Source organism: Halichoerus grypus, chromosome 15 (assembly GCF_964656455.1).
Source record: "Halichoerus grypus chromosome 15, mHalGry1.hap1.1, whole genome shotgun sequence".
Lineage (NCBI taxonomy): Eukaryota > Metazoa > Chordata > Mammalia > Carnivora > Phocidae > Halichoerus > Halichoerus grypus.
In genome coordinates this window covers 59,319,578-59,334,684 of record NC_135726.1, presented here as the reverse complement: position 1 = coordinate 59,334,684, position 15,107 = coordinate 59,319,578, and the positions used below count along the sequence as shown (strand labels likewise).

At 51.9% G+C, this 15,107-nt stretch overlaps 1 protein-coding gene across 2 annotated transcripts; it reads right to left on the bottom strand.

Moving 5' to 3' along the window:
- Positions 1 to 3,674: 3,674 nt before the first annotated feature.
- Positions 3,675 to 9,531, bottom strand: AURKC (aurora kinase C). Of its 2 annotated transcripts, XM_036091953.2 has the most exons (7): positions 9,403 to 9,531; positions 8,689 to 8,936; positions 6,241 to 6,432; positions 5,774 to 5,912; positions 4,894 to 5,042; positions 4,146 to 4,320; positions 3,675 to 3,969 (listed from the first exon to the last, which is right to left on the bottom strand). In XM_036091953.2, exons 2-7 carry the CDS (start codon positions 8,862 to 8,864, stop codon positions 3,799 to 3,801), a joined length of 1,002 nt encoding a protein of 333 aa, XP_035947846.1. In that variant the 5' UTR covers positions 8,865 to 8,936; positions 9,403 to 9,531; the 3' UTR covers positions 3,675 to 3,798. The 2 variants fall into 2 exon arrangements, with proteins under 2 accessions (XP_035947846.1, XP_077919192.1); XM_078063066.1 differs by lacking the exon at positions 9,403 to 9,531 and having other exon boundaries at positions 8,689 to 9,108.
- Positions 9,532 to 15,107: the final 5,576 nt, after the last annotated feature.

Genomic DNA, 15,107 nt, shown 5'->3' with positions numbered 1-15,107 from the left:
TATGATTGGTTAGGGGTGCAGATATAGGTTTTTTCTGATCGGCCTTATGTTGAAAATGGGGGGAAAATTAGGGAGGATCAGTTACTAATCAAATCCTGGCTATCTGGGGCCGACTCTTAGAGAAGTCACTGTTGAGCTTCCTGGACTGTCACCAGAGCTAGTAATCTGGCTTCCGGCCAAATGGGACAGAGCGGACTGGTTTCCCGGGGTGCTAACCGCAGATAAGGGATTAGTTTCCTGGGCAGGTAGCTCCAAGTTTCGGGTCAGAGTTCTCCTTTTAAATACGGTCTGCCAATTGTCAGATCATCTGTATTCTCAGCCTCTCTCCGTATAATCTGTTCTAAGGCTGGAGATCAAGAAAGCGACAAGCCTTCTCCACTCGTCTTACACAAACACACCTCAAAGAGAAATCGAGCACCTCTCTCGCCTTCCAGCCTGCCCGGGAGCCCTCTCCGCAGCGGAGAGGCAGCGATGCCCAAGACATCGTCCACTCACCTGCGCAGGGTCCATCCACGCCGCCGCCATCATGGGACCCTGTGCTCAGCGGGGCCCGGAGAGGCAGCGACACAGGCGAGTCCCGCGGGCTCGGCCGACCGCCACCCCTCCCCTACTCCGGGACGGGTGACCTCGCCTGACTTTCGCACTCCCCGGTCACCGGGGGGCTCACGGCTCCTTCAAAGGCGCGGAGGTGAGGGGGGAGCCTTCTTCCAGCTCTTTTTTCCAAGAGCTTCACTGGAGGCGGGTCACAGAACAGCGATCCCCTCCCCACAGCTGGCGTGGACGGAACCGTCGCACACGAGTGACGTCCGCCACCAGGAGACCGGAAGCCCCGCCCCTACCCGAGAGGACGCCCGGTGCACAGCCTTCTGGGCAATGTAGTCTTTGCTCTACAAACGAGCCGCAGAAGAACGTGTTCCGGAGCGGGTCTTCCTCGTCCTAAAAGACTTATCAGGCCCAGAGCTCGCTGTCAGACCCGCCTCTTCACAGCGAACACAACGCGAGGTGGACCGAGGAGAAAGGGCGAGGCCGTCCCTCTCATGCCCGGGTAAGTCGAGGCTCAGGAGGCGGGACTTCCGCCCGGGGCCAGGGCACGTGCCAGGTCCCGTAACCGGATTCTTGGCTCGGCTGGTGACTTCCCCCGTGCGCCTCACCTCCTGGCGATCTTCCTGGAGAGAAGAGCCGTGAGGTGACCGCCGGGACCCGGGCGCGGGAAGCCCGCTGCGACGCGGCGCACGCGCACACGCGGCCCCGCTTGGGCCTCCTGGGGTCCAGCGCCACGTGCTGCGGGGCCTTGACGCGCGGAGTGGGCCCCGGGAGCGCGAGGAGCGCTGTGCGAGCCCCTGAGGTGCGGAGGCCGCCCCTGAGCGCGGCTGGGGGAGGCCGGGGCTCCATGTGGAGCACGGGCAGTTTCGAGTCTGTTTCACGTGGGCACTTGGAGCTGTGTCTGAGCGCCGCAGAGGGGTCGTGCTGGGTACGGAAATTCGGGAGTGTTAGCGGACGCTGCTGTCTCAGGTCAACACGGAGTGAGACTGGATGGGGAAGGGAATGGACGGGGCGAACCCGAGCCAACCCGGCAGTAGGGAGTTGCAGACAAGAAGCCAACAAAATCGTGTTAGCAATGCTGACATTCCTCTCAGCATTATATTAGGCAAAATCTTACAAGTCACCATCAGTGACTCACTTTGTTTTCTTCTCATGACTATGAAAGTGAGAGAATAAAATCTCACTTCTCATGAACTGAGAATACATACGGTTATGAAAATGGAAACAGTATGCAGAAAATGCCAAGAGATTTATTTTATGGAACGTTACTCAGCCACGAGAAAGAATGAAATTTTGCCGTTTGTAACGACATGGATGGAGCTGGAGTGTATTATCCTAAGCAAAGTAAGTCAGAGAAAGACAAATACCGTATGATTTCACTCAGATGTGGAATTTAAGAACCAAAACAAACAATCATAGGGGGGAGAAAAAGAGGAAAACTAAGAAACACTCTTCACTATAGAGAACAACTGATGGTTGCCAGAGGAGAGGTGGATGGGGGGATGGGCTCAGTAGGTGATGGGGACTAAGGAGTGCACTTCTGATGAGCACTGGGTTATGTATGGAAGTGTTGAACGCTATATTGTACACCTGAAACAAATATTACACTGTATGTTAGCTGGAATTTGAATAAAAACTAAAAAAAAATTTAATTTTAAAAAGTGGAGAAAAGCATAGTGACTGAATCAAGGATTAAGATGCAGTTAATTTCCTAGAAGAAGATGCTTTTTATAAAAGGAGGTTGTGGAGAAATGTGGCTTAATTAGCACACAAGGGACAGTGTGATCCACCATTGAGCATAGTAATTTGACCAAATTGGAAAAGACATTCTTCTTTTCACATGGGGTTGACACGGTTAAATTAAATGGTTTGAGGGTAGGATGTACGTCAGATATCAAAGTTAAGATTTTTATATTCTGTGTCATGGGCGGCACAATGTCCGGAATCAATGGTGAGGAAAACCATGTAGCTATTGGGGACTTTGAAATCCCTATTGTAAAGCATGTCTGAGAGTTTTCATAATTTAGACATATATCCTCTAATAGTCAACGTGGAAGCCCTAGTTGTCTTTTCTCTGCTTACCTACCTCCCCAAAAATGTGCCGGGTGATGTGAGTTTATCCAGCACCCAAACTGAGTAATATTGCAGGGTTCCTATGTACAAACCAGTTAGTTTATTAGGAATTTCCAGGTGTTTAATTGAAATACTGATTCGAGAGCACTGATAGGACAAAGCTAGAAAGCACAGAAATACGGGCCCTGGAGGTGCAGGTGAAAAACCATGAGCCAATGTCCTGGAGCATTTAAATGACAAATCTGCAATAATGGGGCTGTCCGTCGGAGAGTGGAGTAGCTGAGTTACTTACATTTAATTAGTGGATCTGGTCACATGTAGAGATGTGGTCTTGCATGTGCTGGAAATTTCACATTGTGGAAGCCATGTAGAATATGGTGGAGTAACATTAACTCCATATAAAATATTTTTAAGTTCGGAGACAGTGGTGAAGGCAATGCCTGTGATGAGCAGAAAGCATGTTTAAGCTCCCAACTGTGTCTAGATGTTTATTCTGGTGCAGTCAGCTTATCATGGATGGAGGGAGTAGCTGACACATGCAGCTGTAACAGGATACGGGGAAAAGTTGGAAGAGAGTTCCCTAAATTGCTAAAAGTGGAGGATGTGATTTCAGAAGACGCGATGTTACATTTATTATTAGGGATGACTTATTTGATGCAATCAGAATATGACACACCACGGAGGTGCTAGTGAATTAATTTGAGAATTGAGTGGCATTGATGTGCAGTGAAACATTTTGTCTCCGAGACATGCTGGATGTCAGTATAAAGAGGGTGGACCTCTGGGTTGATCAGAGTCCTGGTTTGCAAATGGCATACTCCTGAAAACGTGGGGAATAGTAAATTGAGTCTAGAAGAAATGTGATAGGTGGTAGGATGTACACCACCAGGGTGGTCGTCTGCACAAAGTAGTAACTAGTTTTCAAGGTGAGTAGAGTCACCATCCTTGGGGACCAGGAGGGACATCATCTTGGGACGCTCTCATAGGAAAGAGTTTCTACAAGAAATAAAGATTCTACCCAGTCACATAACTACATACTCAAATAACTATAAAGAACCGGAACAAAATGATTCAGCTTTTATTAATTAGCATCTTGCATCTTAGAAGAAACAAAAGACAGGTAAGATAGTAGAGCCAGGGGATCTCCCTGGACAAAAACAATAAAGCAGGTGCAGACAGGGCTCAAGAAGCCATCTGAAAAGACGGAGGCAACACCCTCTGAGAGTGGGCCCGGACCCAGGGGTGCTCCAGGATCTGGGCCAAGGGCAGCCGCTCCGAAGGCTCGTATCTGAGAAGCTTGGAGATCAAGTCCTGGGCCCCCAAAGGTAATGATGGGGGAAACCTTACATCTACCTGATGAGGCCAAAGAAGAAAAAAAAAGAACATGGTTAATTTCTGTGCTGCGTGCTTTCTCCATTCCTTAAGACCCTTCAAAGCACTGTTCTGGATCTTTTTGGACAACCTTTGTGTGCACCCCAGGCTCTGCAGGCCTGGCTCCCTAGTGAGTGCCCAGACTGTAGCCATCCTACCTTGAGGATGCGTCTGTAGGTCTCATCATGGGAAGGGCTCTCAAAGGGTGGATTTCCCACCAGCAGCTCATAGCACAGCACTCCAATGCACCACAGATCAACCTTCTCATTGTATGTTCTCCTTTCAATCATTTCTGGGGGCAAGTAGTCCAGAGTCCCACACATTGTCTTTCTCCTAGAGGACAGCAGGGAAGAGAGCACTGTGCAGAAGCCAAGAACAAGGGTAACCCTCCTTTTCTATATTCCAGTGAGATGGGAGACCCTAAAAAGTCCGAGCAGTCCCCTCCTGAGCATGGGAGTTTGGAAACACTAAGTTTTAATAAGGATCAAGGTTTAGGGAAGGCAAATACTGGAACCCACCAATTCCATATTTTGGAATTATTCATAAAGCTATGTGGCTCATGATCGAGGATGTTTTCAGAATATTTTGGGCATCAATAGAGATTTTGAAGAAACTGATGGTGCATCAAGAGGGACCAAGTAAAATTCCTGGAGTTATGGAGCAATGATTCTTACTTACATGGAAACTTACTGAGAAAGTTACATGTTAACAGAGATCAAAAGATAAAAGATAAGGTTGAGCCACATTCTTTCAATCTACAAATGCACATTAAATATATGCATATGAAAAAGGCAATACTCAAATACAAAACCAAGTTTGTATCTGGGTCTTACACATGGAATGAATTAAATTGGATCATTCCTAAGTGGCACCCAGGGCCCATGCCACCACCACCACTTTACCTACCTCAGAGATGGGGTGTGCACAGACCAGCCAAAGTCTGCAATCTTCACCTCACCCCTGAACCCCAGCAGTAGGTTCTCTGGTTTAATATCCCTGTGAATCACCTTTTTCTCGTGGCAGTAGGTCAGAGCATCTGCCAATTCCTCCATTATCTGAGTGAGCAAAGAAAAAGCCATCAGGAAATGAAGCACGTCACAATTTCATATGAGATAAAATACTCATGCATTTTATAGTTGTAGTGGAATCTTTTTATTTCCTTTTATTTCCTGTTTACCGACCCTGTTACTTCCCTAGTGGCACCACAATTTTTGGTGGGGGAGGGATTCCTCTCCCCATTTTATGTGGTCTTATAGGATGGATGATAAAGTGGACAGAACCTCCGTTTTGCCTTAAAACAGCAAGTAGCTGGACACAGGACCTATGCTGAGCTAAACAGATGATCTCCCACAGGATTTGACGCCTGAAGAAATGATACAAAAGCAGGAGGAAAATTGCAAGATCACTCATTCTGACAGCAAGCTGACCCAGCGCTTCTGCTGGGATAATTGTTGCTCTGATTCCCCATCTGGAGCCCTCTAGAAATCTCTTGCTTCCTATAAGCCAGTTCCACTCACTTACTCAGTGAACTCCTTCATAGGCCTTCAAGATGCTTCTCTGCATAAGGTAGTGGAGTTAGATTGTCTTGCTTACACTAATTATTAATATTCTGGGGTAATTAGGGTATCAAACTGTGAAGTTATGGGCTGTATGTGTCATTATATAAAAGGTATAGAATTCAGAAACAAAAAGAACCTGGACAATAATGACAGCCACAAGCAGTGACCCCTCCCCACCAGTCCACAATAAACTCATGGGCCTCAGAGCCCCCAGGCCCCCGCCTCACCGTGGCTGTGTGCTGTTCATCTAATGTGTGGCTCTTTTGCAGCTCCTTGTAGAGCTCACCCCTTGGAGCATATTCCAGAATCAGGTACACGCGGCGTGCGTCATGGAAATAGTTGTAGAGACGTAGGATATTGGGGTGTCTGTAGAAGAGACAGAGGAAGGGTCAGACTCATAAGACCCAACTCCTGATGCTATCACAAGTGCCTGGTCACACAAAGGGCAAACTGTGATGGGACCAGAGTAACAGCAGCCTGATACCGGAATGTGTGAGAACAGGAGCAGGCATCAGGGTTTTGGTGTCTGCAACAGGGACGATTACATGGTGCAAGTGGAATGAACTGCAGAAAAAAATCTTCAGGGTGGCCTACGTGAGGGTAGTTTGGGGGGGATGCTGGGCTCAGACGCCAGCGATGGAAGAGAAGGCAGAAGAGTAAGCAGCCAGTGCCGGATTCCACGGGCTGTCCTTACTGTAGATGCGCCTGGATTTCAATCTCCCTGCGCAGCTGGTGCTCCAGTCCTTCCTTTTCTATCTGGGACTTGAAGAGGACTTTCAGGGCCACGATGAAATGGCTTTCCTTGAGCCGAGCCAGGTACACATTCCCAAATTTTCCCTTGCCCAGAGGACGCCCGATTTCAAAGTCATCAATTGTGAGGCGCCGCCTGAGAGGAAAGGAACAAGAGAGCCTCCGTTTGGGAGGAGGGAGGAGGGCAGTCGGACTGTGAACGCTCACCTTCCTCTCCCCGGCCCCACCTCTGCCCCTTGTGAACGCTCACCTTCCTCTCCCCGGCCCCACCTCTGCCCCTTGTGAATGCTCACCTTCCTCTCCCCTAGCCCACCTCTGCCCCTTGTGAATGCTCACCTTCCTCTCCCCTAGCCCACCTCGGCCCCTTGTGAATGCTCACCTTCCTCTCCCCAGCCCCACCTCTGCCCCTCGTGAATGCTCACCTTCCTCTCCCCAGCCCCACCTCTGCCCCTTGTGAATGCTCACCTTCCTCTCCCCTAGCCCACCTCTGCCCCTCCTGAACGCTCACCTTCCTCTCCCCGGCCCCACCTCTGCCCCTCGTGAACGCTCACCTTCCTCTCCCCGGCCCCACCTCTGCCCCTCGTGAACGCTCACCTTCCTCTCCCCTAGCCCACCTCTGCCCCTCGTGAACGCTCACCTTCCTCTCCCCTAGCCCACCTCGGCCCCTCGTGAACGCTCACCTTCCTCTCCCCGGCCCCACCTCTGCCCCTCGTGAACGCTCACCTTCCTCTCCCCTAGCCCACCTCTGCCCCTCGTGAACGCTCACCTTCCTCTCCCCTAGCCCACCTCGGCCCCTCGTGAACGCTCACCTTCCTCTCCCCTAGCCCACCTCTGCCCCTCGTGAACGCTCACCTTCCTCTCCCCTAGCCCACCTCTGCCCCTCGTGAACGCTCACCTTCCTCTCCCCTAGCCCACCTCTGCCCCTCGTGAACGCTCACCTTCCTCTCCCCTAGCCCACCTCGGCCCCTCGTGAACGCTCACCTTCCTCTCCCCAGCCCCACCTCGGCCCCTCGTGAACGCTCACCTTCCTCTCCCCGGCCCCACCTCGGCCCCTCGTGAACGCTCACCTTCCTCTCCCCGGCCCCACCTCTGCCCCTCGTGAACGCTCACCTTCCTCTCCCCTAGCCCCACCTCTGCCCCTCGTGAATGCTCACCTTCCTCTCCCCTAGCCCACCTCTGCCCCTCGTGAATGCTCACCTTCCTCTCCCCTAGCCCACCTCTGCCCCTTGTGAACGCTCACCTTCCTCTCCTCGGCCCCACCTCTGCCCCTCGTGAACGCTCACCTTCCTCTCCCCGGCCCCACCTCTGCCCCTCGTGAACGCTCACCTTCCTCTCCCCGGCCCCACCTCTGCCCCTCGTGAACGCTCACCTTCCTCTCCCCGGCCCCACCTCTGCCCCTCGTGAACGCTCACCTTCCTCTCCCCTAGCCCACCTCTGCCCCTCGTGAACGCTCACCTTCCTCTCCCCGGCCCCACCTCTGCCCCTCGTGAACGCTCACCTTCCTCTCCCCGGCCCCACCTCTGCCCCTCGTGAACGCTCACCTTCCTCTCCCCGGCCCCACCTCTGCCCCTCGTGAACGCTCACCTTCCTCTCCCCTAGCCCACCTCTGCCCCTCGTGAACGCTCACCTTCCTCTCCCCAGCCCCACCTCGGCCCCTCGTGAACGCTCACCTTCCTCTCCCCTAGCCCACCTCTGCCCCTCGTGAACGCTCACCTTCCTCTCCCCGGCCCCACCTCTGCCCCTCGTGAACGCTCACCTTCCTCTCCTCTAGCCCACCTCTGCCCCTCGTGAACGCTCACCTTCCTCTCCCCGGCCCCACCTCTGCCCCTCGTGAACGCTCACCTTCCTCTCCCCTAGCCCACCTCTGCCCCTCGTGAACGCTCACCTTCCTCTCCCCGGCCCCACCTCTGCCCCTCGTGAACGCTCACCTTCCTCTCCCCGGCCCCACCTCTGCCCCTCGTGAACGCTCACCTTCCTCTCCCCGGCCCCACCTCTGCCCCTCGTGAACGCTCACCTTCCTCTCCCCTAGCCCACCTCTGCCCCTCGTGAACGCTCACCTTCCTCTCCCCGGCCCCACCTCTGCCCCTCGTGAACGCTCACCTTCCTCTCCCCGGCCCCACCTCGGCCCCTCGTGAACGCTCACCTTCCTCTCCCCTAGCCCACCTCTGCCCCTCGTGAACGCTCACCTTCCTCTCCCCGGCCCCACCTCTGCCCCTCGTGAACGCTCACCTTCCTCTCCCCGGCCCCACCTCTGCCCCTTGCCCTTCTAGCACAGCCAGGCTGTCTGGTCGTCAGCTCTCGGTCCCCGGGCCGACACGGAACACGTGCCGCTCGCTCCTCCCCTCTCTCCCCACCCCCTCCCACTTCCCGAGACGGCGCCGGACACACTCACACGGGCGGGATGCTGAGCTCCACGTGGCCTGCTGCAGCGACCTGAGACAGACAGAGGTCAGCGCTTCCTCCTGTGCGCCCTCCACCCCCAACAACGGACACCGGCCCTTCGCAACCTTTTCTCCGGCCCCGGCTCCTCTCGCCTTCACCGGCGGGCCCAACGCCGCCCGACTTCATCGCAGCGTTTGGGTGGCTCCCGACAAGAGACGATGGCGACAGGACGGCCTTCCTGGGCCCTTTGGAAATGTCCTGGAAAAGGCGTGGAGGTAGGAGATACTGAGGGTGACGCTCCTCGGGTGCCGACCTGGGCCTCGCCGCCTCGGGACAGCGCCCGCACCGACGCCCCCGGGAGGTTCCCGCGCCGCGCGCAGCCTCGGACGCGCGGAGACCGAGGCAATCCCGGCACGCCTGCGCCGGGGCCTTTATCCTATCGCCGCCCTCATTGGCTGAGCCAGCAGTTCCTGATTGACTCCCATTGGTTGGAACTTCTGAGCGAGCAGGCAGCGTGCCCAATAGAAGAGACAGAAATGGGAGCTTCCGCACACGCTTAGCCAATGAGATTGCAGGGCGCAGGCACCTGCGGGTCGCTGGGGCGGGGCGGGGCGGACGCCAGGAGCTGGGGCTTCGGGAAGGAAGGGAACCTCAGGGAAGGGAGGACGAGCGGAGGGCAGCCGAGAGGGTGCGATGCGAGCGGGTCTCAGTGAGCGATACCTACAGAGATCCAGGAGCGCGCGACTCCGCTAATGAGCTGACATGGCGCACGTGGCAATGAACAGGCAGCCCCCGCAGGACGCCGCCGGGGTGCCCTGCGAGGTCGGAGACCGCGTGCGCGCCGTCCCGCGCCGCCGGAAGGTCGTGTCCCGGTCGGGCCCCTCCCCGCCGCCCGCGAGCTCTGCCTCCTCGCCGAGTGTCCTGCAGCTCCCGCGCTCCCCGCTCCGCCGCACAGCCCCGGGGCCTCCCCCGGCCTGGAACTGCAGGCGCGTCCGGCGCGATGACGCCTCCGTGTATTTGTTGGACCAGCAAAAAAAGGGGTTTATTTGGAAATAACAGAGAATTACAATGAGGGACAAGGAAGCTACAGCAAAAACCATAGGCTAGTCCCTCAAACACTATTTCATGGAGAAGGAAATTTGGGAGCAGTTGTGAAGCAAAGGCCATTGGAGAAAAGCAACAGATGAGTAAGAGCTTCCCATCGGTTGTTTCCGGGGTCTGCTGAAGTCTGCTGCGTGTAGGAAAGGCTGTGCACATCTTTTCTCCTTGGGGCCTGTCATTGATGATTCTTTCCTGTGGAGGATTCTTCTGTCGGGGTCTGATTGACATCCCTAGGCAGCATGTGAGAGCTTACCCCACCCCCGGCCTCCTGACTCCGTTCTAGTGAAATTCCCTTTTATTTTCACAGACGCTTTAATCAGTTTGCATTTGGGGTCTCAAATAGTAAAATCAACCCACATGTCTATTTGGCAAATACAGAAGTTTCAAAAAGTTTTAAATGGAATTCTTTTAGACAGGTAACAATATAAATTGTTGGAGAAATAGAATTTAGAAAGAAAAAATCTTCTCCCAACCCAGAAAACCTCTCCACAAAGATAGTAGAGAAAAAAGTTTTTTTACAAATAAGGCTTAAACCAGAATTTGACGCCGTATCACAGATAATCGCTAAGAGATGGCAAAGTCAGAAAGATACCCTTTCATACAGCCAAGCAGATACTGGCTTTCTCAGTGTCTCCCGTTACACTTTTTTTTTTTTTTAAACGGAGGTAGCCTCCTTTTTTTTTTTTTTTTTTTAAGATTTTTATTTATTTATTTGACAGAGAGAGACAGGGCGAGAGAAGGAACACAAGCAGGGGGAGTGGGAGAGGGAGAAGCAGGCTCCCCGGCGAGCAGGGAGCCCGATGCGGGGCTCGATCCCAGGACCTTGGGATCATGACCTGAGCCAAAGGCAGACGCTTAACGACTGAGCCACCCAGGCGCCCCTCCCATTACATATTTTCAACATGGACAATAATTAGTCCTCAAGTAAGAAAACATGACAGCACCACTTGTTATGCAGTTTATCCTAAATTTACCTAGTAATTGGGCTGCCTACCTGCTGCTACATTGGCTTTCTATAAGGGAAAACAAACTTACTACCTGAGGGTAGAAGGTAGTGTTAACCTTAAAAATAAAAGTTATTTTACCAGCAAAAATGGGTTTATTTGGAAATAGCATAGAATTGCAATTAGAGACATGCAAGCTATGGTAAAACCATAGGCAAATCCAACAAAGAGGAAAGTTATTTTATGGAGGAGGAGAAAGTTGGGACGGTTGTTTTGAGCAGAATCCTTTGGAGAAGAGCAACAGTTCAAGGTGATGACAGTTTCTCATTGGCAGAGTCGCAGGGATGGTTGATCTGGTGGGAAATGCAGCGCGCATATTTCCCTGATGGGGCCTATAATTGACAGTTCTTCCTGAGATTGACTTGGAGTGGTGCTGTGTGAGAGGTCTCCCTTCTTGCCTCCCAGCTCTGTTTTATTTTTATTTATTTAATTTTTAAAAATTTTATTTATTTATTTGACAGAGAGAGACACAGCGAGAGAGGGAACACAAGCAGGGGGAGTGGGAGAGGGAGAAGCAGGCTTCCCGCCGAGCAGGTCCTGGGGTCATGACCTGAGCCGAAGGCAGATGCTTAATGACTGAGCCACCCAGGCGCCCCATCCAGCTCTGTTTTAAATGAGGTTTCCCTTAATTTTCAGTTTTGCGACTTGGAGCAAGGTGCCCCAAAATTAGGCCTCTACTTTCCCACAGAAATTGGGAGATAGGGATGCTAGAGATAGCTCCTAGGTCTTTTGAGAAAGACATTCCTGGGGTGGGAGAGCACGGGGTGCCTGAGAAAAAGCAAGAAGGCTAGTGTGTCTAGAGCTGCAACTGCAGGGGTTCAAGTGGGACGAGAGGAGTTAGATAAATGGAGACAAATTGTGTAGAACCTTGTCAGCCTTTGTAAGGAGGCTGTAATATGCTCCAGAACGTGTTCTAAAATGTACCGGTTATTTGTTTAATCGTAAGGCAGCGGACCTGGAAGTGATTGTCACGAAGGAAGTTTATGCTCACAGATCCCCACAAATAAGAGTCAGGGAATGCTACCGATGGGAGATTCTGCATTGTATGAATGGAAATCTTGGCTCTTGGATTCCCCATGATTTACGTGGGGATCCACTCTTAGATAGACAGCCAGAAGGAAGGTAGCACGCACAAAGCAGTTATTAAGGACAGTACACTGTCAAGGTGGGAGAGCAGGCAGGCCGAGGTGACAACTGCCCTGAGGCTACAGAGATCCATGGAGGGGGTGGACTCATGGTGGCTACTTCCAATCATCTGGGGGACTCCTCCCACTGGTTAGGAGGGGATTTTTGACCTTACCAGTTTGTACCAGAACCCTCTTGGCAACCTTCCCCCATGGGGGAGGGGACAAAACCGCAGTGAAAATTTATTGTAACGATGCAGAGGTGGGAGACGAGAGCACAGGTTCTGCACCTGTGGCTCTTGGTCTGTCAGCCCTGGGGTGTTGGAAGCCAGTCAGTATGTGTGACCCCAGGCTTCTAATGTGTAACCTATTTATCACCACCCTTATCTCCAGCTCAAGTCTACCTGTCTTATTCTATCAGGCATACCATACAAGACAGTCTGGGGAGGCAGCAGCTGTGATGGAGAAAGCATGGCCCAGCACATTTATTGTGTATTTTGCAGGAAAGGCAAGGCAAGACAGGTAAACAGTTTAGGATTGACTTGTTTGAATACAATGTAGGGACTTTGGAACAAACGGATCACTCCCTGTCTGGTACCTGGCCCTGGAGTTTTAGGGTAGAGGAATGCTGCCTCCTGGAGTTTAGGAGCCAGAGAGAGGTGGTTAGTTTGCATATGAAAAGTGAGGTCCTGAAAGGGTTGTTAACCTAGTCCAGGGAGGGGCAGTGTCTCCCCAGTCAGCAAGGCCCTAGATGCCAGACCACAGAAAACTAAAAATATATAGTTAGTACACTGTGAAATAGACAACCATCCTGGGGGGTTTTGAGCTGAATGGTAATGTAATCTGATTCGTGAATTAAAAGATCAGTCTGGGTATTGCGTGGAAATTAAACTATAGGAGGGGCAAGGAAAGGGAAGATCTGTTAGGCTGTTTTCCAGATGGGTGAGGATGAGGATTTAAATTAAGGTAGTGACAGGGCGGTGGTTTATCACAAAATACAAATAGTTGATCAGAAGGGACAAGTTATCAAATTAGAGAAATACGGATATGAATGTAACGGTTTCACAGTATGGATTGTTGTTATTTTAACCTACCCATACCCCACACTGCCTCCTTCATATGGTAAGCAGATTGCTGACGATACTGAAGTGCACCTTCCCAGAAATGCTTTCCTACATAGAGATGCTCAGCAGGTATCACTGTTCTGCTGTCACGGAGCCTAAGCCGAGGGCCAGCACGGTGGACTGTGCAGGAAAGTGCTCATTGAACAGGCTTTGGCTGCTCAACTGCTACGCATCCCAAAGGACTGGCCCCTGACCAGCTCCAAGAAGACAACCTGAGTCCTTGAACATCCGGCCTGGTAAGAGTGACTTTAGGCCTGTATCCGCAGGCCCCGCTGCGTCAGTCTGACCAGGTAATTCATGCTAACAGTGTGACTCACAGAGAACGGTGGGTTTTGTACGCCTGAGGCTCTGAGCTACACCGTACGTCTGCCTTCTGCGATCCCACCGAGCATCCACGGTCAGTCCCGAAGGTACTGCGTGCCTCAGGAAGAGACCCTGGACACCGAAGCTTGGGTGACTTTCCCTCATTGGCGATACTTGAACATATTGTCACACGTCTTTGCCAAAGGAGTTAAGCAAGCCCCTGTGTGACTGCACTGGGAGGGAACACCTGGAAGCTTGGCTTAGTTTCCCCTGGACTTTTTACCGTGTGCCTTTTCCCTTTGGTGACCTTGACCTGTGTCCTTGCGCTGTCACAGACAGTAACTGTGAGTATAACAGCAGTTATCTGAGTCGAGCGAGTCCTCCTAGCAACCCATCCAGCAGGAAGGTGGTTTTGGGGAGGAAAGAACCATATGTACACACGGTTATGATCTAGATGGTGTGCTGGTAAAGGTTCCCTGAGGACGTGCCATTTGAGATGAGATGGGAGGGCTAAGCATGCACTAACTAGGCAGTGTGGGGAGGCAAGAGGCCACAGCAGGTGGGAAAGTGAAGGAAAGGGAAACAGCAAATGAAAAAAGAGACCAGAGTTGTGCAAGAGAAAAGGAAGTAAATTAGGCACATCCCACACCAGGTAAGGCCCCATGGATGGGCCATGTTAAGGATTTGGTTTTTATCCCAATAGTGAAGGGAAGTCATGAAACATTTTAGGGAAAGGGGGCGGGGTGAGCCCTCCATGACCAAATAGGAGCCATATCTCTGGCTTCAGCGTGGAGAATCGACTGGAGGATAAAAGCAGAAGCTGAGGTGTCAGATGATGTTTGGATGGACCAGGGAGGGGGCAGTGGATTGCACAGCAGCAAGGTCCCACATGGGAAAACTTCACCATGACAACACCTGCTTGACACAGAAATAGAAGAATAAGCAGGGACTTAAAAAAAAAAGGTCATCCAGCAACTAAGAACAAGTCCAGGAAGTATAACCAGGCAGTCTGACTAGAGGGCCCATGCTCTTGACACTCCAGTGCTCTAAGGAAGGCAAAACCCAGTTGCCCATTTACAATTTAGCTCAGACCATTCACTTGAGACGTGTAACCTACCTGTGAGCAAGCTGATTACAGGTCGTTAACCCTCCAAACTCAAGGATGACATCACTGAGCATTTCAGAGTCCTCCCCGCATCGCACAACTGAGACAGGAAAGGCCATCTGTGGGCCAAGTGTGAGAAGAGAGGGAGCTGCGCATACTCCCAGAGGCCAGATTCCCACAGGCCTCCAGCATCAGGTCTCTGTAGAGAGCCCTCCCAGCTGGAGCCCAATGCTCCCACTCCCTCCCAGTCACTCCCTCTGACAGATCCGTCAAGCTGATGAAGCCTACAACACACTAATCCCAAGTTAGGTGCACTGAATGATGCACATATTTGGTTTTCTGTTTGTTAAAGCCAGAGGCTAAGAGTATGAACAGCAGGAACAAAGAGATGAGAAATTGCTGACGTGTAGTATAGAAAACACATCAATCTGGCCTTGACACTTTATAGACAAAGGTATTAACAGGGATGTTTGCAAGTCAGACCACTTGAAGCCATACACACACACACACACACACACACACACGTAATACACATACATCTATCTGGTGTATATATACATATGTGTGTATATAGAGAGTCCTAAGTGACATGTACACACACACAATCAGTATTTGGAAGAAGTCCTTTCTCACCAGATTTCCCTGTACCTTATCATTACTAAATTAAA